The sequence below is a fragment of the Bufo bufo genome, chromosome 7, assembly GCF_905171765.1.
Source record: "Bufo bufo chromosome 7, aBufBuf1.1, whole genome shotgun sequence".
Lineage (NCBI taxonomy): Eukaryota > Metazoa > Chordata > Amphibia > Anura > Bufonidae > Bufo > Bufo bufo.
This window is the reverse complement of record NC_053395.1, coordinates 187,442,176-187,462,297: the sequence shown is the minus strand read 5'-3', so window position 1 is coordinate 187,462,297 and position 20,122 is coordinate 187,442,176. Positions and strand designations below refer to the sequence as shown.

General features: G+C 42.2%; 1 protein-coding gene across 3 annotated transcripts in view; it reads right to left on the bottom strand.

Moving 5' to 3' along the window:
- The window catches only part of TLK1 (tousled like kinase 1), a 230,453-nt gene that overhangs the window by 162,362 nt on the left and 47,969 nt on the right, over positions 1 to 20,122 (bottom strand). For all 3 annotated transcript variants that reach the window (XM_040439214.1, XM_040439213.1, XM_040439216.1), the window contains one exon: positions 15,777 to 15,839. In XM_040439214.1, the coding sequence (XP_040295148.1) occupies positions 15,777 to 15,822 (46 nt within the window). In that variant the 5' untranslated portion in view covers positions 15,823 to 15,839. The remainder of the gene's footprint in view (positions 1 to 15,776; positions 15,840 to 20,122) is intronic.

The window sequence follows — 20,122 nt, the reverse complement described above, 5'->3', positions numbered from 1 at the left end:
CCACACAAAGTCCAGGGAGCGCAGGTACAGCATGCACGCCAGGCACACTCTGCTTTTAACCCCGTCCGGTGTCGTGACAGCTTTCATCGGATCCAGGGATGCAAGTACCAACATGCATGCTGAGCCCACTATATTTGTGTATGTTTCTTTGTGTGGCTATCATGGCTCATAAACAGGTAGGAATTAGTGTTATGGACCACTCATAGAGGCGACCTTGACGTGGTGAGTGGCTTATTACGCTTTGGCCAAAATGTACACCAATGCCTCATTCAACATCCAGCATAGAGGCAGGGCAGAGTGCTGGTTGCAGAGTGCTATTAAAAATTGAATTTGGCTCCTAAATTTTTCAGTTCAGGAGCCAATGGCTATTAGGTATTTTTTTTTGTCTGGAGCACTGCCCCTTCTATGCCACGGTCCGAGCTAACCGCAACAAAGGGGTTTGCTGCGGGTGAGGGAGCCCATCGAGTGTGGCGGGGACCGAATGGGTGACAAGGCAGCCCGATGCCATGCAGAGGCTGCCCAATGCCTTTCGCGGCATCGGGACCTGCCTTTTACGGGGGCCAAGGAGATCCAGCTCTGTGTAATACACTAATAGGCAATGCATTACAATACAGATGTAATGTAATTCATTGCAGAAGGGATCAGACCCCCAAAAGTTTAAGTCCCATAGTGGGACAGAAATAAAGAAAAAAAAAGAAAAGAAAAAAATATCAGGTATCGCTGCGTCCGTAACGACCGGCTCTATAAATATATCACATGATCCACCCCGTCCAAAAAGCACCATAAAAAAATAAAAATAAAAATGTCAAAAAAAGCCATTTTTGTCACCTTACATTACAAAAAGTGCAATACCAAGCAATCAAAAAGACATATGTCCCACAAAATGGTACCAATAAAAGTCACCTCATCCTGCAAAAAAAAGAGACCCTACATAAAAAAACGCTAAAAAAAAACAAAATAAAAAACAACTATAGCGCTCAGAACATGGAGACACTAAAACATCATACTTTTTTTGTTTCAAATATGCTATTATTGTGTTAAAGTGAAATAAAAAAAAGGTAGACATATTAGGTATCGCTGCGTCCGTAACAACCAGCTCTAAAAACATATCACATGACCTAACCCCCTCATGTGAACACCGTAAAAAAATGTATTAAATAAAAACTGTGTCAAAAAAAGCCATTTTTTGTCACCTTACATCACAAAAATTGCAACACCAAGCGATCAAAAAGGCGTATGCCCCCCAAAATAGTACCAATCAAACCATCACCTCATCCAGCAAAAAATGAGACCCTACCTAAGACAATCAGTGAAAAAAACAAAAAAAAAAAACGGATTTTCAGACAATGGAGACACTTAAACATCTTTTTTTTTGTTTCAAAAATGCTATTATGTAAAACTTAAATAAAGAAAAAGTAAGAATATTAGGTATCGCCGCATCCGTAACAATCTGCTCTATAAAAATGTCACATGACCTAACCCCTCATATGAACGCTGTAAAAAATAAATAAGAACTGTGCCAAAATTACAAATTTTTTGGTGACCTTGCCCCATAAAGTGTAATAATGAATGATCAAAAAAATCATATGTACCCAAAAATGGCACCAATAAAAAAGTCAACTATTCCTGCAAAAAACGAGCCCCTGCACAAGACGCTCGGCAGAAAAAAATAAAAATAAATAAGGCGTTCAGAAAATGGAGACACAAAAACATAATTTTTTCAAAAATGCTTTATGTAAAACTGAAACAAAGAAAGTAGACATATTTGATATCATTGCATCCGTAACAACCTGCTCCATAAATATAGCACATGATCTAACCTGTCAGATGCACGATGTAAAAAATAAAAACGGTGCCAAAACAGCCATTTTTTGGTTACCTTGCCTCACAAAAAACGTCATATAGAGCAATTCAAAATCATATGTACCCCAAAATAGTACCAATAAAACCGGCACCTTATCCCCTAGTTTCCAAAATGGGGTCACTTTTTGGGAGTTTCTACTGTAAGGTGCATCTAGGGGGGCTTCAAATCGGACAGGGCATCTAAAAACCAGTCCAGCAAAATCTGCCTTCCAAAAACCACATGGCGCTCCTTTTCTTCTGCGCCCTGCCGTGTGCTCTTACATCAGTTTCCGACCACATGTGGGGTGTTTCTGTAAACCGCAGAATCAGGGTAATAAATATTGTTTTGTTTTCTGTTAACCCTCGATGTGTTAAAGAAAAAAATTGATTAAAATGGAAAATCTGCCAAAAAAGTGAAATTTAGAAATTTCATCTCCATTTTTCTTTAATTCTTGTGGAACACCTAAAGGGTTAACACAGTTTGTAAAATCCGTTTGGAGTAAGTTAAGGGGCGTAGTTTCTACAATAGGGTCATTTATGGGTGGTTTCTACTGTGTAAGCCCCACAAAGTCAGAACTGACCTGGTCCTTAAAAAGTGGGTTTTGGAAATTTTCTTAAAAATTTTAAGAATTGCTTCTAAAATTCTAAGGCTACTTTCACACTTACGGCAGAGTGATCCGGAAATTAGTTCAGCCGCCGGACAGCATTTGCAGACTGATCCGGATCAGTCTTACAAATGCATTGCAAGAACGGATCCGTCTCTCCGTATGTCATCCGGAGAAACAAACCGGAAGAATGGATCCGGCATTGCGGTATTTTTGATGCCGGATCCGGCACCAATACATTTCAATGTTAATTAATGCCGGATCTGGCATTCCGGCAAATGATCCGGAATTTTGGACGGAGATAAAACCGCAGCATGCCGCTGTATTTCCTCCATCCAAAACGCAGTTTAGTGACTGTACTGAAGACATCCTGATGCATCCTGAACTGATTTCTCTCCATTCAGAATGCATTAGGATAAAACTGATCAGTTCTTTTCCAGTATTGAGCCCCTAGGACGGAACTCAGTGCCGGAAAAGAAAAACGCTAGTGGGAAAGTACCCTAAGACTTCTAACGTCCTAAAAAATAAAATGACATTAACAAAATGATGCCAATATAAAGTAGACACATGGGGAATGTTAAGTAATATATATTTTATGAGGTATCATTGTTTTAAAAGCAGAGAAATTGAAATATTGAAAATAGCACATTTTTCAAACTTTTGGGTAAATTTGTGATTTTTTTCATAAATAAAGGTGAAATGTATTGACTCAGATTAATGACTGACTGTCATGAAGTACAATGTGTCACGAGAAAACAATCTCAGAATGGCTTGGATAAATATAAGTGTTCCAAAACTATTACCACATAAAGTGACACATGTCAGATTTGCAAAAAATGGCCTGGGCAGAAGGGTGAAAAAGGGCCCGGGGAAGAAGGGGTTAAAGCAAGCTGTTTAGCTAAAAAACCCTTTGTTTACGTCAGTAAAAAGGCGTATTAGTGGTCACTAAGGGGTTAAACGAGGGCAACAGTACAACGCCATGTTTAAAAGTTAAGTAAAATGGATTTAAATGGTATTTCATTCATTTTTTTGTTCTACATATGGACAGGTTTGCAAGAATTTTGAGGGGTTGGATAAAATAATAGGTTATTGAATAAGAGTACGTCGAATGGTCTGATTTCTAGATGCAGGTTTTGGAAGCCAAAACCAGAGGGTGAATAAAAAAAAAAGTTATAATCAGTCCTTTAAACTTTCTTTACGTTTATCATCCATTCCTGATTTTGGCTTCCAAAAATGCATCAGGAAACCTGACCGTGTGGCCGTACCCTTACCTGTATAGCATATTGGTATTGAAGGCACCTCGGCAGTCAGGAACTAGTATCACATGGCCAAAACATGCAATACATGATGATAGCAGGCGACCACTTCTTAAAGAATTACATCTGCCGGCAACAGTCATGATACAAACCAGGACAGTCATGGAGATTTCAGCTGACCGTGCATTCCCTTCTACTTCTCTCAGTAACTGTAATAACTATTCTGCTAAATGTGGCTATATCAGCATAGACTTTGCACTGCACATCATAAATCCTAAATTCTGTACATTTTTCAAGCCGTTGATACTGTGCTTGCTCTATTTCACTTAAAAGAGGTTTTCTGGTTTGCATCAACATCCTTTAAAATAATCATTTATGAAGGTAGCTGTAATCTTGTGATGTATTTCCTATACCTTTACTGCTCCCATTCTGGGCTGTGGTCACATGACCATGTCCATGCAGCTCTTCCTTATTTCCTGTGATGTCACGTCCATGGGCGTGTCTAACAAAGCGGGGCTGGAGCCGTTTTTTTTTTTTTACATGGTGACAACGGGGAACATGGGGAAGATGCAACTTCATGAGCATATCTGTTAAAAACCACAGTAATCCTGGAAAATCCTTTGAAAAGCCCGTCTGCGCTCAGCCCCCCACCCATCTAACAGTTGTGGATAACTTAATATAACCGGAATACTACTTTAACAGTGCACACTATTGTTTGCTGTAAAATACTGGTGTCCAGCAAGACGCACAAAATTTAGATTGCATCATTTTAATAAACGTTGCACAATTTTAGGACATGATGAATTGAAAGACGTCACAGAGAGCACAGGTCTTTTTATATACTGTAACAGAGCGCAGATGCAGAGATTACAGATGTGCAATATACCAAAGCATTGGACCTCCTAAAGTACAAATAGTATCAGAGCCAGGTGTTTCCTGTAGGTAACAGGAGTATTAAATGGGAGGTCAGAGTTATTTTTTGTATGGCAGGTATAAAAATAATCATAATCACTACCCCCAGCCCCTCCATTCCAATAGCATCATCCTGATGCCCCCGCTGCCGCAGCCATGACTTGTTGCACGCTGCACATGACCCACTGCAGCATGAGCGATCGCTGATGCCAGCGACACATGTGGTATATGGGGATGTCACTGCTGCAGTCAGGAAAACAAAGCATTGCAAGGAGGAATACAGGGGCAGTGCTGGAACGGAGGAGGTTCAGAATTGTGAGTATATGTTGCTCATGCCTTTACTGCCAACAAAAATAAATGGCTGTAAAATGTTGTCTAAAATTGCTTAGTGAAAATAATGGACATAATTCAGGGTGAGGAAAGACTAGTTAGAGATGTTAAATCACTTGGTGGTCATTGCCTCCCAGACCTGCAAGATCCAAGCAAAAGCTTTGTATAAACAGTCAATTTTCTCACCGATTAGATAAACTGTACGTAATGAGCGTCGATCCACTATAAGACAAGACTATCGGTGCACAGTACCTTCTTTGTGTTACAAGTATTGTCAGGGGTTTGAAGGAACTAGTATTCCCAGCGATACGCGAGGAGCAGCATTTCTGACATAGGCCCACATACAGGTCCGGGATTTATGAGACTTGTATTTCATCTCTGCAAGTATTGTCTTATATTTATTGATTATGCATTATTATTATTATTATTATTATTATTACTTTGATACTAGATTCGATTGTATATTATCCCAGACTTTACTTTGGTCCTTATTTGTGGACTTTGGTGGGCTGGTTGTCTGTGCCTGGTTTTATTCATACAGGCACATCCCTTATTGTATACAATTTTTAGGTGCTTGTTTGTTTATCCTTTATAATAAAATTGCTTAATAGATTTTATAATTATTGGATGTGCAGGTTTTTGCGGTTTTCTTAGTCTTTTGGTTGCTCATTATTTGCTAATTTTGCCTGAGATTTTGATGTGGATAAGCCCCAAAACTCACCCTTTACATTGCAAGAGGTGAAATCCCCACTGAAAAACCCACACAAACAACTGACAAGCTGTGGATTCCAGAATCAAGTGGAAATGTTCTGCCCTGTGTACATGAAATTTTGAAAATCTCATCTATGTGGCTGGTACTGTTTTCTGCACCAAAATCCAAGCAGAACATGCACCGTGTGTATATGCCTTTTATGTGTCATGGATGCAGTCTGAAGCACTCAGGCTGGTGGTGCGAGTCGGAGTATAGAAAATGGAGATATATATATATATATATATATACACACACACACATATACATATATATATATATATATATATACATACACACACACACACACACACACACATATACATATATATACATACATACATACATACATACACACACACACACACTCACTATCTCCACAGCTCACACCACCATAAAAACGTCTCCCTTGAAGTATGTGGGAGCTACATAAAGCCCACAGGGATAGTGGGGTGGTTCGGTCCGAACCAGTACATGTGTGGTCTGTCCTTTAAAAAACTTTCATCTCCTCTGTAGATTCCGGAGTAAAGGATATGACCCCGTGTGATATTATTTAAATGGACCGCCTCTCCACTAAATTAGCGACTCTGCACTCGTGTTACTCTATTAAAACTGAACATGGAAAGGCGCTCTATATTGCTCGACGCGTTTCCCTGCCGATGTTGATCGGGTTTTCCTCAGGAGCAAATAGCAACTTATCAGAGGGTGTTGTTCAGATATATTACTACATCACTCTGATGGGGAGCGTGTAGTGATGAAGACATACAAGACGCCAGCCTGTGATATTCTTAGGACTGACTACATGTATTCAGTGAAACATACGCTGCAAGTCTCTGATGGCGTGCGTGCAGCAAGGTAGAGCCTCCGGCACTAGGGCCGTAGCGCGGGCGATTCCAGCGTTGTATAAATGGAGAACTCTCCTCCCACTGACCTGCCCCGCCTCCAGAGCAGGAGCCAATGAGGTGCATCTGTACTGGCTGCCACACCTCCTCCCGTCATTCATCTCTCGCTATCGGCGTCAGGGACAATTATGATACTGTGATCCTCGCTTAAAGGGAACCTGTCACCGGGATTTTGTGTATAGAGCCGAGGACATGGGTTGCTAGATCGCTGCTAGCACATCCGCAATACCCAGTCCCCATAGCTCTGTGTGCTTTTATTGTGGGAAAAAAACTATTTGATACATATGCAAATTACCCTGAGATGTGTCCTGTACGCGAGATGAGTCCAGCGTGAAGGAGCGCAGCACCGCCCCGCGTCCTCAGAATCTCCTCCTTGCTCCCCGACGTCAGACAGCCAGAGCGCCGTAATCTCGCGATGCGTGAGCTAGCGCATGCGCTGTTCCTTCCCTGATGCCGATGCAAGCACAGGGAAGGAACACTATGAGGACACTGTGCATGCGCTCTCTCGTGCATCGCGAGATTACGGCGCTCTGGCTGTCTGACGTCGGGGAGCAAGGAGGAGATTCTGAGGATGCGGGGCGGTGCTGGGCTCCTTCACGCTGGACTCATTTACTATATGTTCCCATACTGAGATATGTTCTCCTCAGGAAAGCTGGGTGACAGGCTGTATACCACACAGTTCTCCTAGGAGCTGCCATAAGACTCCTGAATAAATCATCTGATAACTTCTCTATATGTTCCCGTACTGAGATATGTTCTCCTCAGGACTAGGAGACCAGGAAAGCTTGGTGACAACCCATGAGAGAGCTGGAAGGCCCCTCAGTATTCCTAGGGTAATTCCAATGGAAATATTTGCCACAGAGGATTACCTGTTGTGGATTTTTATCAAACTCTGCATGTAGCGTGTGGATTTGCTGTGGAATTCAGCCACGATCAGTTACACGTGTGAAATCATATATTACCACGGTGCGGATTTGAAATGTGCACAGTAGGTTCATTTCCGTGTGGATTTTATGAAGTGTGAGGATTTTTGGTAAAATCTTATCCATTTTGCTGGTATTTGCTGCAATATGCTGTGGATTTCATAGCTGCAGTTCTATGAGATGAATGAGCCCGGACCAAACATCCTGGGGAAGGGATCTCCGTTCTGCCAGCTGCAGCGCAGGGATTATACACACAGTGACGTCACAGCGCAGGGATTATACACACAGTGACGTCACAGCGCAGGGATTATACACACAGTGACGTCACAGCGCAGGGATTATACACACAGTGACGTCACAGCGCAAGGATTATACACACAGTGACGTCACAGCGCAGGGATTATACACACAGTGACGTCACAGCGCAGGGATTATACACACAGTGACGTCACAGCGCAGGGATTATACACACAGTGATGTCACAGCGCAGGGATTATACACACAGTGACGTCACAGCGCAGGGATTATACACACAGTGACGTCACAGCGCAGGGATTATACACACAGTGACGTCACAGCGCAGGGATTATACACACAGTGACGTCACAGCGCAGGGATTATACACACAGTGACGTCACAGCGCAGGGATTATACACACAGTGACGTCACAGCGCAGGGATTATACACACAGTGACGTCACAGCGCAGGGATTATACACACAGTGACGTCACAGCGCAGGGATTATACACACAGTGACGTCACAGCGCAGGGATTATACACACAGTGACGTCACAGCGCAGGGATTATACACACAGTGACGTCACAGCGCAGGGATTATACACACAGTGACATCACAGCGCAGGGATTATACACACAGTGACGTCACAGCGCAAGGATTATACACACAGTGACGTCACAGCGCAGGGATTATACACACAGTGACGTCACAGCGCAGGGATTATACACACAGTGACGTCACAGCGCAGGGATTATACACACAGTGACGTCACAGCGCAGGGATTATACACACAGTGACGTCACAGCGCAGGGATTATACACACAGTGACGTCACAGCGCAGGGATTATACACACAGTGACGTCACAGCGCAGGGATTATACACACAGTGACGTCACAGCGCAGGGATTATACACACAGTGACGTCACAGCGCAAGGATTATACACACAGTGACGTCACAGCGCAGGGATTATACACACAGTGACGTCACAGCGCAGGGTTTATACACACAGTGACGTCACAGTACAATGATAAACACTGAGGAGATGCTGCACACAGTGACGTCACAGTACTCTGATAATAAACAATGCCCATGTTGTTTGGTTCTAGACTTCTTTATATGTTAATTTAAGAGGTGTTATTTTTGTCGCTGAAAATAAGGCTTTATAAGGTAAAAAAAAAAAAAAACGGCTCCTAACTTTTTTAGCTGGCTCCTAGATTCCAAGTAAATTTGTCAAGCCCTGATTATATATATACACACACACACACACACACACACACACACACACACTGGTGAGATATCCTAAAAGGACACTCTTGGCATACATTCGGTCCGTAGAAGCAGCCATCACTAATCAGTCATTAATGGATTTTCTGGCAAACCTACAGCCGACATTTATTATAATAATTTACCTAACTTCATTTCCTTGTCTTGGGAATCAATGTGAATGAGACTACCTACGGCGTATCATTGCTGATAAACTGCAACTAAATCCACACAAAAATAAACTAGAATTCCATACAATAACTTGAGATGAAAGGACTGCGCGTTCCTAGTATAGTCACAGGCAAACCAGAATAGATATAGGACTCCCAGATAAAACTTTTCTTCAGCCAATCTTCACAACGATTGTCTCGTTACAAATATAGGACCACATTTTCTCATTTTCTACATGCACTGCAAAAACTGCTCATCATTATAGTGATCTTACAGTCATTCTCAATGCAAGGGCTTCTGTTCTTCCTAGAATATGATGGCATCAATGTGTGATTGCTGGGGGTCCAACCAGTCCCACCATGGTCTGGTACTGCAGCTCAGACAGGGCACAGCCAAGACCAGCACTGCGTCTAGTAAAGCTGAGATGGGACTATTTGTTTCTATAATGGAGGTCGCAGTGGTTGTTCCCAAATTGATGACATCCTAGAGACCCCTTCTGACACCATGGAAGCAATAGTTTCCATATAGCCTGAACTGATGAGGGGTTACAGAACTGATGAGTGGACAAAGTATGATTTTTTATTTTTGCAAAAAATTTTTTTTATCCTATAGAGAACCACCGAAACTAATGATAGATTTCATGTGATTAATATTAAAGGGGTTTTCCGGGACTTTAATACTGATGACCTATTCTCAGGATAGGTCATCAATATAAGATCGGCAGGGGTTCGACACCGAGCAACCCCGTCAATCAGCTGGTTGGAGGGAATGCCGTGCTCCGTGCTAGCGCAGCCTTCCCATCATTGTTTACCTGCTCGCTGTCGACATTGCAGCGATGAGCGTGTGTAATTACAAGCCATCCTATTCACTTCTATAGGACGGCTCTGTAGCATACACTTAAATTCGAACGAGCCGTCCCATTGAAATGTGTTACACCTCAACATCCCAAGCAGGTAAACAATGAAGGGAAGGCAGCACTCGCACGAAGCACGGCCTTTTCTTCAACCAGCTGAACAGCGGGGGTGCCAGGTGTCAGACCTCGGCCGATCTGATATTGATAACCTGTCCTGAGGATAGGTCATCAGTATTAAAAGCCCGGAGAAACCCTTTAAGGAATTAGGGTTTCCAGTAAAGTATCTCCAGCTGCCGAACTCTTTACCATGAGCAAAAAGGGGGTGCCCCTGCATCACATATTTAAAATCATGTATTTGGCAAATAAATATAAAAGAAGTTTAGAGGTTCTGATCCGTGGTAATGCCTTATGATTAAACAGTATGGATACAGAATAATTATGGATAGGGTTAATTTGGTTTACGAGGTTTCCATTGCTCTAATATTTGGAGAGGGGATTAGAAGTCATTTGTTCTCGAGCCCTGATGTTCAGCATTTTTTTAATGATCAGCCTACTCAGATTTAACGCCTTGAGAACAGAGCAATTTTCCATTTTTTACTCCCGGCTATTCCAAGACAGTAACTTAATTTTTCCATTCACATACAGAACAAGTTGTATTTTCTCATAGCGCCATTTAATATTGCATAAAATGTAGTGGGAAGCTGGGGGGGGGGAATAAAAAACCCAATTCTGCCATACTTTTATGGGTTTTGTTTTTACAATGTTCTCTATGCAGTAAAACTGACCAGTTCACTTCATTCTCTGGGTCAGTACAATTACAGCGATACCACATTTATATTGTTTTTCTTGTGTTTTAACCCGTAGAGAACCAGCACCGTACATGTACGGCGCAGATGTCCGTGACTTAAGGACCATACACCGTACATGTACTGTGACGGGCACCCGATGGCATAAAAAAGGCAGCGTGATGCCTTCCTTAGGCATTGGGGCTGCCTTCCAGGGGGGAGCCTGTGAGATTCAGCCCCCTGGATCTCACAGGCAGGAAGCTGTATGAGTAATACACACTGTATTACACTTACAGCCAATGCATTCCAATACAGAAGTATTGGAATGCATTGTAAAGGGGATCAGAGCCCCAAAAGTTGAAGTCCCAAAGTGGTACAAAAAAATTAAGTGAAAAAAAAGTTTAAAAAAGAAAGTTTTCCCCCCCCAAAAATAAAGAGTTTCAAGTAAAAAAAAGAAAAAAAAAACGTAATTTGCCCCCAATAAAGTTAAAAAAAATTGTAAAAAATAGGGAAAAAAAAGAAAAGTAGACATATTAGGTATTGACGCGTCCATATCGACCGGCTCTATAAACATATCACATAACCTAAGTCCTCAGATGAACACAGTCAAAAAAAATTAAATAAAAAACTGTGCTAAATAAACCATTTTTTGGTCACCTTACATCCGTACAACACCAAGCGATCAAAAAGGCGTATGCCCACCAAAATAGTACCAATCAGTCACCTCATCCTGCAAAAAATGAGCCTCCGAGATAATCGCCCAAAAAATAAAATAACTATGGCTCAGAATATGGGGACACTAAAACATAGTTTTTTTGTTTTGTTTTAAAAATACTGTTATTGTGTAAAACTTAAGTAAATAAAAAAAAAGTTGACATATTAGGTATCGCCGCGTCCGTAATAATCTGCTCTATAAAAATATCACATGACCTAACCCCTCAGGTGAATACCGTGTAAAAAAAGCAATTTTTTTGTCACCTTACATAACAAAAAGTGTAATAGCAAGCGATCAAAAAGTCATACGCACCCCAAAATAATGCCAATCGAACCGTCATCTCATCCAGCAAAAATCATACCCTACCTAAGATAATCGCCCAAAAAAAAAAAAAAACTACGGCTCTCAGACCATGGAGACACTAAAAAATTTCAAAAATGCTCATCTCATCCCGAAAAAAATTAGCCCCTACACAAGACAGTCACCCAAAAAATAAATAAAACTGCGGCTTTCAGAATGTGGAGACACTAAAAAATATAAAAATTTCAAAAATGCTTTGTTATGTAAAACTGAGACAAACCCCCGAAAAAGTAGTCATATTTGGTATTGTCGCGTCCGTAACAACCTGCTCTATAAAAATACCACATGATCTAACCTGTAAGGTGAATGTTGTGAATAACAAAAACGGTGCCAAAACAGCTATTTCTTGTTACCTTGCCTCACAAAAAGTGTAATATAGAGCAACCAAAAATCATATGTACCCTAATATAGTACCAACAAAACTGCCACCTTATCACATAGTTTCCAAAATGGGGTCACTTTTTTGGAGTTTCTACTCTAGGGATGCATCAGGGGGGCTTCAAATGAGACATAGTGTCAAAAAAACTGTCTAGCAAAATCTGCATTCCAAAAACCGTATGGCGTTCCTTTCCTTCTGCGCAATACTGTGTGCCCGTACAGCAGTTTACGACCACATCCAGCACCATTCACAAGATTCGCCGCGCCTGCGCAATTCATTCCCCATTCCGCCAAACATGCGCATTAAAAGCTCTTGTGCCTCTTCCCATAATAGTGAATGAAGTGCGCAGGCGCGGCGAATCTTGTGAACGGCGCTGGTGCTGGATTTCTGAAGAATCTAGGACGGGCCAGAAGGGTGAAAGGGGAGGGGTTTCATATGAAAAGGGACGAGGGGACTGGGCACCGGCCGTTTGAACGCCGCGCTGCTGCCCCGTTATTCTCAGGATGGGTGGAAGTCCCAGAAGTCAGACCCCACTAATGAAAGTGATATACCATGACTTCATAAAGATGGGAATATAACCTTAGAAGACGCATTAAATGTGAGGACTGTTACTTTATTGATGATCTAGCTCATCAGACTCTTCATGGTTTTAACTATAGAGGTTGGAACGGTTTCCTTGAGTGTTCTTAGCACCTGTCCTGTCCTCTCAACGGCAAGCCAGATGTCTTAAGGAATGTTGTTATATGGACAGCAGACACATGATGCTGTGTGTTGTCAAGATACTTGTAAAGGGTCATAAGGTGATCTATTTCAGGAATCTAAAGTTACATTCATGGTCCATTTCTGGACAGCTTCCTTTATTAAGGCCAACAAAACCAAGAGAGAAGATCCATTAATCATTTAAAGGAAATCATGCTGTACGTGATACTGACCGACACAGCCTACTGCGGCTACGCTCCAGAAACAAGACCTGTAAGGAAGACTGATAAAACCTAACCTTGGAGCCATATACGTGGAAAGCATAAGTAACAACCCTAATAAAAAGGGTTCTCCAGGAATTAATAAAATTACTGAAAATATTTACAGTAAATATTACTTTATTATAAATATATTCCCAATTACCTTTCATTAGTTATAATGGCTCGTTTTGTCTGAGGAGCAATCAGGGGAAATAAAATGGCCGCCATCCTATTAGTACACACAAAACCTGTCCTAATCACACGAGGACAAGTTTCTTCACAACACTGAGGTAAGAAGCTGCCTCATCCCTCCTGCTCCTCTCTACTTGTCAGGGATTAAGATCCTAACTACAGCTGGTAAGATCTTCAGCTGAATCTCTGGAGGAATGGAGCTCATGAGGAGACAAAGTACAGAGAATGTGGATAATGAGCAACAGCACTTGTATGCAGTGTCCATTACCACAGCCCTACATTACCACAGTCTGTCAGGCCTCTCTTTACTTCATGTCTCCTCAAACTCCATTCCTACAAAGATTCAACTGAAGATCTTATCATCTGTATTCAGGATCATAACCCCTGACAAGGAGAGCAGAGAGGAGGATGAGGCAGCTCTTTACCTCAGTGTTTGGAAGTACCTGGTCCTGCTGTGTTATTAGGACAGGCTTTGTGTGTACCAATTGTATTTCCCCTGCTGATTGCTCCCTAGACAAAGCAAGCCTTTATAACGAGTGAAAGGTATTTGTGAATAGATTTATAATAAAGTGATAATTAAGTGTTTTCAGCCATTTTATTTCATTAAATCCCTTTAAACTTGATACCTTAAAGGGTTTTTTTCTGGTTAGAATTCTATTTCAAGTTATGCCCCAGCCTGTTTCCTGAAAAAGAAAATTCATACTTAGTCACTCCACGACGTTCCGAGTCTTACGCGTTGCCTACATCTTCCGGTCGCCATACTGTTTACATACGGCAGTGCGTGGGTATCGTCACATGCACTGCTTCAGCCAATTATTGGCTTCAGCGGTAATGTGAGGTTTGTGGCCATGTCTCCGCTGAAGCCAGTCACTGGCTGGAGCGGTACATGTGACCATGCCCATAGCCAGCTTGATGTAAACAGTACTTACCCTTACGTGCCTTTTGATTGCAGTATGTTCCAGTTAAACAGTAGCAAGGCTGCGGCCTCCTCACAGCTTAACAAGCACAGTGCCATAGCGGCTGCGCTTTGTATTGCAGCTAAGCCCCATTCATTGAATGTGTCATGTGACCGATGAACGTGACGTCACTGGCCTAGGAAAATGCCACATCGATCACTGGAGTGCTGCCGACTCTTCAAACAGCTGATCAACAGGGTGCCGGGAGTCAGACCACAGCAGGTATGATAGTGATAACCTATCTTAACCTTGAGGATAGGCCATAAATATCAAAATCTCGGACAACACCTTTAAGGAACCAGTGGTGCTATAGAAGGACAATGTCCATTACTTGCCCTGGTTTTTAGACCACATATTTTCAGTTACAATGGTGAAACTTCATATTTTCCTTACTGACCAACCTATTAAACAGGTTCGACACCAAGTTGGGCAAAAACATCAATCCACATGGATGGGAAAATCTGAATGGTACTTATACCTAGGTTGCTTTCCAATAAACCAGAGTGTGAACCATAAAGCCTTTTTCTTAAAGGGGTTGAGCCACGAAAAATACCCTACATTTTTTTCAAACCAGCACCTGGATCTGATTACTTTTGTAATTGCATGTAATTCAAAAATTTTGTATAACTAGTGAGCTATTTTATAAAATGTATCAGTACAGCGCCACCTACTGTGTGTTCTTCTCCTTATTTCTTGCCCACCTCACTGAGGTGGTCGCACATGCTCAGTTTAAACCTTCAACTGTCACTGTCTGTAAGAAGCTGTAGCAGTTACAGGGAAAGTGCAACAGCAGAAAGGACACGTCCCCGAGCTGCCAGCCTGAAATAAATCTATCAGAGCAATTGGAGCCATGAATGAGGAGATCTCTGGATCCATGTGAGGTACAGGGCTGGTTCTAGCTTTGTGAGAAAGAGATAGTCATGTACTATATGATGTCTCACTTAAATAAATAAAAAATTTGCATCAGTCATAGCATAACCCCTTAAAATACATACGGTATACATTTTCTACCTAATTAAACTTAAAATGTAATTTTTGAAGAGGGGGAAATGAAATATAGGCGAGTCCTCATAGCTATTTGATCATAGAGAATATATTCATAACCTGCATAAGAAAGATGACATAATCCAAGTAATAATTCACTGAAAGTACACACGACACAAAAGCTACAGCCCATCACCCCGCGAGCAGTGCTGACAGCAGTTGCCAGGAGAGGCCCACGCGTTATTGTTGGGTAATCGAGGTAATAATGTTTGCTTTTGACCAGATTGACATATTTACTGAAAGTGAATTTACATATGTATCTGCATTCAGAGAAGTAGAAAGGAAAAAAAATAAAAGAAGAGTCCTCTACATAAATGCTAAATGTATATAGAGATACTCACCCCAATGCAGTAAATAGTCAGTGTTCTCAACAGAGGCGTAGGACATTGAAAATTCCCCTTTTGCTGAAAGAGAGTGAACCGTTATTAATTTTCTGGTATATTTCAAGTATAACATTGTCATGTGGATGGGTCTGGCCTAGGAGCCGACCAACCCAATGCTCTGAACCTGTGCCCACTTACAAAAAAAGCTCACCTCTCCGCACTACTGCCATTCCTGTGCCAATTTCCCATTACGACTCTAGTCCCTGCCACACCCCAGAAGCGGCTTGGTCCTGTGGCCCCATCGGTAACATGTCCTAGAACAGCACATCAAGCACACGTCACTAGCAGTGACATGCCATTCTAGCAGATGTGGCCACTGAGATCTGTGACTGGCTGCAGTGGTCACGGAACCATGCCACTTCTAGTCCGGCAGAGACAGGAAGAGTCGGGGAACGGGGCAGTGGCGCAGGAATGGTGGGACTGCGGAACGGTGAGTAGGTTATTGTTTTTTTTTTCTAATTGGGCACAGGTTCAGAGCATTGGGTTGGGGGTCTCCTAGGTCATTTGCAGAAAAAAAATATATTGGACATACATTTTTCATCACTTATTTATATACCTGTATTATATTCTAAAAATGCTGCACAGAGATTACATTTATTTAATAAATCTAATAAATGTATTCATTTATATACATTGTCACCAGTGCGGTCACAGTCTCATTTTTCCGTCCCCACTTATTATATAAATTAGGGTCAATATCATAGGAGGCCAAGTACACCTAAAACAGAAATACCCTGAGGATACCCACAAAACCCCAATCAGGTTTAATAGCCTCATCTCCAACAAAAAGAGCCAACACTAAAGTAGATGTACCCAAGTTCGAAATGGACCTTTCCGGTGTTTGTCCTCTGGTTATGTCCGATCTTTCAGTGAACATACACATAATTGGTACTTGTAAAAATTCCTACCAAGTATATAAAAAAAACCACAGCACACAACTCAGCAGGCTGGTGTATGCAATGGAAGCCTACAAAGGAGTGAGCCCATAAATTATGGATGCCACATATACGGATCCGTGTAACACAAATCCACAATGCACCCCAGGTCCATGAGCCGCTTACACCGACAGGGCTTTCTAGACAAATACATCTTCGTTAAAAAAAATAATAATAACTATATTGACTTTTATGCAACAGGCTCGGAGTCTGTCTCCTGGTACCCAAAGTAACGCCGAGATGAGAGCGTCATCCTTTTCAGTAAAGAAAAAGCCATGCAGGACGATCTCGTCACTGAAATAACTGAAATAACTTAAATAACTATGAGCCAACCCTTTGCCAATGAGCGGAGGTCCAATTCCGATACGGACGTGAAAATTTAAGCCTTTTCTGCCGATGCAGCTTTGTTAGCAGAGGAGCAGTAACCATACGCAGTACCTACCCACGTCTGGTTCATTTTGGTGTTGAGCTGCTCCACTGTGGTGTGTCCATCCGCCCTCGCGCACCTTCATAGCCGATGTTCTACTCTCACAGCAATGGCACGTGGTGCTCCGCAGATTCAACGTCGCTTATTCACAATGGCGCCAATTGTCCACTCACCGTACACTTTCACCACAGCAGCATGAGAACAGTTCACAAATTGCTCAGTTTCAGAAATACTGCCACCCGGGGCCCGAAAGGCAATAATCATCCCTTTTTACTCTGATAAATCGCCCCTTTTACCCATGACAGCAATGAGTGATATGTGTGCAGACAGCCTATCACACCCTATATACCCACCGAGCCAGCCCACCACACGTGACTTACCTCATCATCTACACTGTGCCAACATCGAAAGTAGGAAGTGGTCAGAATAATGAGACTCGACTGTTTATGTTGTACTATTCCTTTATTATTCCTGCTAAAAGTTATGAATCAATTAGTAGCAAACTGTGCAGGGACACCCCCCCACCAAACTGGTAACACCCATCTGGACCCTCAATGCAAATTGCTAGTAATTCCTTTATAATTTCTAGCAGGATTAATAAAGGAATGACACAACATAGAGTCATAAGAATAGATGCTCCAGAATTGGTATTACAAGGGGGAAAGCAAGTAGTTTGTAAAACAGACCTGTCAGGAGCCTGACTACAGATGGTCATGCATTATCCGTAAAAAAAACATTGGGGGTTATTTATTAAACACCAGCATTTTACGCCGGCCTTTGACACCCCCCGCGCCAGCAGAGGAGGCGCAGGCCTAGTCATACATTAGGCACATACAGGCCCTATACCAACCCCTAGCTAGAGTACATTTCAATCGTCATGTGAATATGGTGGTGCCAAAAAGTTACAAACTCTGGTTGTTAAAAATTTTTATGCCAGTTTCTGGTGTAGGGGGTCTTAGTAGATGACCCCCATTATGTGAAAGAAATAGCCAAGATAAATGTAGTTAGATAAACATTAAAAGAGGTTCTCCCATAACAAATATTCTACATTTTTCAAATCATCACCTATATCTGAACACTTTTGGAATTTCATGTAATTAAAAATGTAGTTATTCAATAAAATGTATCTGTATAGCTCAACCTGCTGTTTGCCTGCTTTCTAAATTCTCTGCCCAGCTCACCGAGGTTGACCCACATGCTCAGTTCCATCCTTTAGCTGCAGCACAAAGGACACGCTCCCTGAGCTAGGAGCTTAAAATCTAGCAGAACATTTGGAGCAATGAATGTGGAGATCTCTGGATCCATGTGAGGTACAGGGCTGGTTCTAGCTTTGTTAGAGAGAGACTGTCATGTACTGAAGGGTATGTGAATTTCTTTCTTTTTTTACATTACTTATGGGATAACCCTTTTAACTACAAAATAAAACATTTCTGTTGGAAATAACGTAAAAGCATGTCAACATGATAACCCAGTCAGCAGCTTCTCTTTTCTAGGTACACATGTCAAGCACTTGAACAATATGCCCGCCATGGCATCACACAAGTTATAGAAATACTATTACAATAATGTCAAGGATGATGGTGTTAAAAAAATAAAATAAAAAAAAAGTAGGTTGTAGGTTGCCATGGCAACACAATGCTTACCAGTAATACAATTGCTTTCTTCGCGCCGCAGGATAACACACAGGTGACGCCCAAATCCTCAGCCGGCACCGTGCAGCCAGCATTATATAGCAAAAATACAAGGGAAGTGTATTCTTAGCATCCAGAAATATATTGAATTTTCTGTCTTGCAGGACAATTTCCTACTGTGCCTACCAATTGTAGACTATCAAAAATAAGACTACAGACCTGGCCGATTATTGCAGAGGAAGCACTACCCCATCAGAAGGACTCTCCATGCATTTTTTATCAGTTTTTTAGAGAAGATATTTTATCATCTAATAACTATATGACCCAATGGAACCTGTTCTTGCTAGTTATAAGTAGAGGTACTTATGTTACCACCGCATATCATTAAGATCTCAATGGAAGGTCACAATCCAGCTACTAGGGATTCAGCTGCCCTATCAAAGAGCAGGATATGAAGCTGAGCTCTGTGACATGTACTATATTTTCGCCCTATAAGACGTACACCCCTCCCCCAAAGTGGAGGGGAAGATGTCAGCGCGTCTTATGGGGCGAATACTAATGAGCGCTTCCATTATGACCTGTGCACAGCATGTGGACGTCGGCGCTCTGCGATCTCGGGTCAGGAAGAGCACAGCGCGGCAGGAAGACCAGGAAGAGCGTTGGATTTCAAAATAATTTTTTTGTCTGTTCTGAGCATGGGGTCTGAACTAAGGTCTGAATGGGGTCTGAACTAAGGTCTGAATGGGGTCTGAACTAAGGTCTGAATGGGGTCATTCACATTGGGGGTCTGAGCTGGGGTCTGATCTGAGGTCTAATGAAACATTTATTTATATTTTTTCTTATTTCCCTAGGTGCGTCTTATATGGCAAAAAATACGGTAAGTTTTCTGAGTAACAGGCAAAGTAAATTCTGACAGGACTCCTGGGAGAGACAAGTCCTGATAACCCCACCCACAGACCATTTTTGACAGCCTTCTCTGTACACACACAAACAGGGAGAGCTGTCAATCATTCTGTGTGTGTGGGGGGGGGGGGGCTAATCAGGACTCACATTGTCTCTCCTAGCAGAGGCAAGCTGTGGCTCTCATTTTCCTTGCAGCCATGTAATACAGAGTCCCTTGACAATGTACATATGCCCTAACAGGGCTGATTCGATGGGACACTATGTCCCCATGTCGGCCTTCTCATTGGTACAGAGGCGGCGCCGGTCGGAGGGGGGAGAGAGGCGGCGCCGGTCAGAGGGGGGAGAGAGGCGGCGCCGGTCAGAGGGGGGAGAGAGGCGGCGCCGGTCAGAGGGGGGAGAGAGGCGGCG